At 38.9% G+C, this 5,333-nt stretch overlaps 1 protein-coding gene across 1 annotated transcript; it reads left to right on the plus strand.

Moving 5' to 3' along the window:
* Positions 1-2,339: 2,339 nt before the first annotated feature.
* Positions 2,340-3,338, plus strand: LOC140744033 (uncharacterized). Its single transcript, XM_073075474.1, has 2 exons — positions 2,340-2,602; positions 2,852-3,338. Exons 1-2 carry the CDS (start codon positions 2,445-2,447, stop codon positions 2,955-2,957), a joined length of 264 nt encoding a protein of 87 aa, XP_072931575.1. The 5' UTR covers positions 2,340-2,444; the 3' UTR covers positions 2,958-3,338.
* Positions 3,339-5,333: the final 1,995 nt, after the last annotated feature.

The following is a 5,333-nucleotide window of genomic DNA, read 5'->3' on the forward strand; positions in this document are numbered from 1 at the left end:
CGGAACTACAGGGACAGCGACACAGGGAATCCTAGTGTGGGCCTGTGATTGTAGAAAGCGTTTATTGTAGAAAGCGTTTATTTTGGATTTTACTGTTTAGATTAATAAGTTTCAACATACGGATTCAGATAATTCTAAATTAATATTATAATGATTGAACAACACAGCGAACATGAACGCAGATAAATACTCTTTTGCTATGCACACCTGTTTAAATGATACTGGTGGTTGTATAAGAGCCTGTTTTAAATAACATTTAAATAGAAGCAAATTTAAAATCTGACAATCCTGCGCTCACATATTTTTCCCTCAGTATTTTGTAGAATTTTTTACTATACACACGAAAATATATTATAAAAAATTTAAAACCTATAAAATAAGCAAAATATATTATTTATAACAAAATTTCAAAGTGTTTTATAAAAATAGAGTAGTTAAGTGAAACGTTTTTGCATTAATTAATAGAAATGGCATGCTGCGGCTCGTGTTTCCCTGGTTGTGGCTCTTGCGGTCCCGGCTGTAGCCCCTGTGGTGGCTGTGGGCCCTGTGGTGGCTGTGGCCCCTGTGGTGGCTGTGGGCCCTGTGGTGGCTGTGGCCCCTGTGGTGGCTGTGGCCCCTGTGGTGGCTGTGGCCCCTGTGGTGGCTGTGGCCCCTGTGGTGGCTGTGGCCCCTGTGGTGGCTGTGGCCCTTGCGGCCCCTGCTGCCCGCCCTGCGCTTCTCGCTGCTCACCGTGCCCGTCGTTCTGTAAGGGTCCGTGCGGGCCTTGCTGCGGGCCTCCCTCATGCGGACCTTGCGGCTCGTGTGGACCCGGGCCATGCTGCGGACCGCCTGCATGCGGTCCTTGTGGGCCGTGCTCGCCCAGCTGCGGACCGTGCTGAGAGACTAGTGTGAATGTCTAAAGTATATTGTCTATGGGAGTTGCCATAGTGTAGAAGCCGCTCCTGAATGTTTTTGATACAGTGAAAGTATTTTAATAAAATTTGTGTACAAAAGCTTTCTTTTTTATGGTATTTTGAACTAAGCTAAGATGTTATTACCTCTATTTCACTCAACATTATGAACACTAAATATTAGACAAGGTAAGACTGAAGTGCTGCACTGTACATGGAGGATTTGAAAAACTTAATTTAGGAGCCTGAAAATCAGTTTACTGCTTTGCAAATTCGTGTCGTACAGATTCGGCAGTTTTTTTTCCCAAACTACCAGAACAAATATGCGCGTATGAAGCACATTCGCCAACACGTGATTTATCTCTAGAGCATCGCTCCGACTTCCCGTAGTGCTATCTGATGGCGACGGCCAGCCACCATACTTCCGTCCAACACCTCAGTCTTCATAGCAATTCTGACAGTTTCTTTAATAAATTGCTAAAGGCACACGATGTACTTATATTAATCATAAAGAACTTTTTGTTCAAAATTATGACGATCGACGGAGGGCACAAATTCTCTTCATAGTTGACGGATTGGATCCCCAGCCAAGATATTTAAATATTGATACTACAAGCACGTGTTTTCGATAGCACGACCAAACGCTGCAAGTCGCCAAAACGCAAATGGCTGCTAGCAAAAGTAGCTTTGTCTGCAATATGCCGTAATATGCACAGCTTTACCAAAGCCCTGGAAACGAATGCTTCAACAATAGAGTTAAATTGTATAAAAACACAATGTCCACATTTTCATCCATATAATTTATACTTACAAATTTCACAATATATTCATATGGACACATACAACACTACAAACAGCAAAATTCATTAACGGTGCATGTTGAAGAAGCAAACATCCCCGCAGTATATGCACCGTTACGGGCAGCATGAAGGCCCGTAGCGCCAGCTGTAGGTGCCGAAGGGGCGACCGCAGGGGCCGATGCATACGCCGCAGCAGGGCCCGCAGAAGGGTGCAGGGAACGCCGCCCCTGCTACCTGGCCGCAGCAAGGAACTCCGCACGTCGAGCAACAAGGCATATTAAATACGAGCTTTAAGTTAAAATATAGATAGGCGGGCGAGGATTCTTACAATATTTTTTTATAATTTTTTATTTTTAGTTTTATTCAGACGGCTAACTATTGTATCGATTTGGATTGACGGTTATCAAAATTCAACTTTTTTCAGTAGCATTTAGCTTGTTAGGGTATTGCATATAGGCAGCCAGTAAAGCTTTTCCTAGTTTTCGTTGAATAAAGGTATAGGTATTAGTTATAGGTAATTACAATTACCATTAGATACATATTTCTAAAAATTAACAAAACTAAATTACAAAAGGAAACCATAAAAATGTTTCTTAATGAACCTTTTTGACTATTTTACTTTTTCTTTGAAGCAACTTTTCCATAAACACAGATATTCATCTTTTGGCAGAATAATGTGTCAAATTTTAAAATCTAAAAATTTTTCGTGAACATCAATCTGGTAAAAATATTATAAAATATTAAAAATTTTGATATGCCTGTACGAAACTGTTGTTTGGGTTGCCAGGGGCCGATGCCAGGACCCTGCGGGCCACTCGCCTACCGCATGGATTGCGGGACGGGGCCATGCTGCGTGCATGCCATCGGGGCTAACTGCTGCGCACCATGCGGGGAGCATGGTTGTTTACACGGGTTCGTATCATAGCATATCATAATACAATAAAACTTGCTACTGCGTCAGTTTGAACAACCTTTTAATATTAGATTATGGTAAATATAGTCCGAGTAAAACTGCTAGTCCGCTCTGAACATAGAAATGAACCGAGTCGCCATAGCATATTGTATGACTACACGTGCTCGCAACAACTTCAGAGCGGACTAGCAGTTTGGCGCGGACTAGTAGTAGTGATAAAGGAACTCATTTACACTCCCAATTTTCAGGGCTCGGGGCGGCGTGGCGGGGTCGTACTTCAGCTGTGGGCACGGTTGTATCGGAGGGTGCACGGGCGGTCTGTGCGCCTCTTGTTGCGGACCTGCGTGTGGATAGACCTATTATAATTTAAGCTCTTTACCGACGAGCTATTCCACATTTTATGGACATACCAGTACTGACTATTTCGCGTACTTTACTAACTAATGTATTATTATTGCTTATTAAATCTTTTAAAATATGTATTATACGCCGTCGGTAAGCGGCTCTAGGGCATTATCACATTTGCGATTTGGGTCTTTGCACAATACTGAATTTTCTAACTGCGTTGCCAAAACGCGTCGTCCTATGTGAATAACAGAAATTTCAGATCATGCCTCTGGTGGTGTCCTTATTATTCAAATAAGTTCCATTGTCTGTCAATCGGTATAATGTTTCCCCTTGTATAGTGTTAAGTTACAATTGTATTTCGTTTATGAATATATTCTGGACTTTTTATTATGTATTTTTTCTTATCCTTGTAAGCAACATTATACCTATAAACCTGATATGGCTGTTGCGGCCACGTATGTACATCTATTAACACACATATGTATTACAACCACACCAAATGGCAACGACACGATGTTGGCAAGCACTGGTGTTGTGGTTGCCTTGTTTAATGCGGAATGTAAGGTACTCTTTATAATATGTGGATGCAAAACGAATGCTGTACTGCTGCGACCTCGATGCTTATAAAAATTTATACACATATAGGATGTGCGTTGTTTATTATGAACTATTAAACTCAATGAAATTATTGAAATAAAAATGAAAAAAAAATACGTGTGGCACTCGGAGACTGCCGCGGTAAAGCTATTGCATAGCATTTTTATGCTATGAAAACGCTCAGAAGGAATTCCAGAAATACAATATATTCTTCCATAATCATCAACATTTACATTAATACATCTTTATCCACTATTTTATCATATCTCCATTATATAAGACATTGCAAATATCAGCTGACATTTCATAACTCCAAGCAAGACTGAACATTCTAAAATATAAAAAAAGCGTATTAATAGAAAAGTATTTAATAAGTGACATAAAGTATTAACAACCAGCAATATAAATGGATCAATGCGATGTGCCTGTGACATTTGGCCGAATGTTACAGGTACATCGCATTTTTCATTAATAAATGCACTTTGTTTATTCATATTTAAAACACTTTGTACACAAATTATTTGTACCATAAATCATAATGGCGTTTTGATTTTGTGCTGTCAAGTCTGTCAGTTGTAATTGTACGTTTAAAAATAACAAACACTCTTTTACGTTATTTTATCAATCCAGAATTCAACATAGCTTATGTTGATAAAACATATTATTTGGATAATATGGTAATATAATTTTGAATTTTATAATGGGAATATAAAATATACTTCACGCAATTTTAAGATTTCTGCACGGATTATAAAAAAATGTGTATTACTGCCATCTGTGTTCAAGTTGACGAATTAAGGTTATCAAATAAAATAATAAGGAATGTAAAATAATACTTTATTCAATTATATCCATATTTTTCTATTGACAGTCAACAACTCGGTTGCCTGGAGACTTGATATCCAACAGTCCTCCACCGCTATTTTCACTTACACCACCAGGGGCGCCGGCAGCATTTGGTCAAGGTGACGGCGCACCAGTATGCCATTTTCAGTTCTGACTTCATAATGGAGTCTACCTAATCTTCGGATGACGACTCCGAACTCCCATTTAACTCTTGGGTTGGTGTAACTGCGGACTTGTACCTTATCACCTTGTCCGAACTCCTGCGTTGGCGGTGCATTGTAATGTAATCTGGATAGTGGGGCGGATTTCTTAAATAAGGCATGCATATAGGTTCTTACCTCTCTGCCGAACATTAACTGATAAGGTGATAACTCTTTTGTATTAGGTGTACGTCTCAAGCGTGCCTTGACAGTTAACAGTTTATCAAATAAACTTCCGCTCTTGCTGATATAAAAGAACATTCAGGAATTAGCCGATTATTTTCTTTTTGTACATTCAAAAATTTAAATTTTAGCTTTGTATATATTTCTTCAAATTCGTACCTGTATTTTATTTCCTCTTCTAAATTTTCTTCTTCTGTAAGCCATTCAATTTTTTCTTGAATCGCGTAGAATTTGTTCAAATTTTCTTGTAAAGAATTCAGTCGTGTATTTATTTCTTCAATGTCAATTTTTTCTATTCCCGAAATGTAATTTTCGGTTCGTTTCATTAACCCACGTAATGTGGCTCGTATTTCCTTATTGTTTTTTAGTTCATTCGACATCTCGTCGCCAATATCAAATAAAATAATAAGGAATGTAAAATAATACTTATTTCAATTATATCCATATTTTTCTATTGACAGTCAACAACTCGGTTGCCTGGAGACTTGGTAGTTGGATTTCAAGTCTCCAGGCAACCGAGTTGTTGAAAGGTGTTACTTATTTTCGTTACGGAATT

Source organism: Epargyreus clarus, unplaced genomic scaffold (assembly GCF_041222505.1).
Source record: "Epargyreus clarus isolate Ecla_fem2 unplaced genomic scaffold, WU_Ecla_fem_2.2 ptg000008l, whole genome shotgun sequence".
Classification (NCBI taxonomy): domain Eukaryota; kingdom Metazoa; phylum Arthropoda; class Insecta; order Lepidoptera; family Hesperiidae; genus Epargyreus; species Epargyreus clarus.

Coding starts and splice junctions, on each gene's coding strand:
- LOC140744033 (XM_073075474.1), top strand. CDS start 2,445: ATGCCTGTACGAAACTGTTGTTTGGGTTGCCAGGGGCCGATGCCAGGA. Junction 2,603..2,851: donor GAGCATGGTTGTTTACACGG/GTTCGTATCATA, acceptor CCCAATTTTCAG/GGCTCGGGGCGGCGTGGCGG.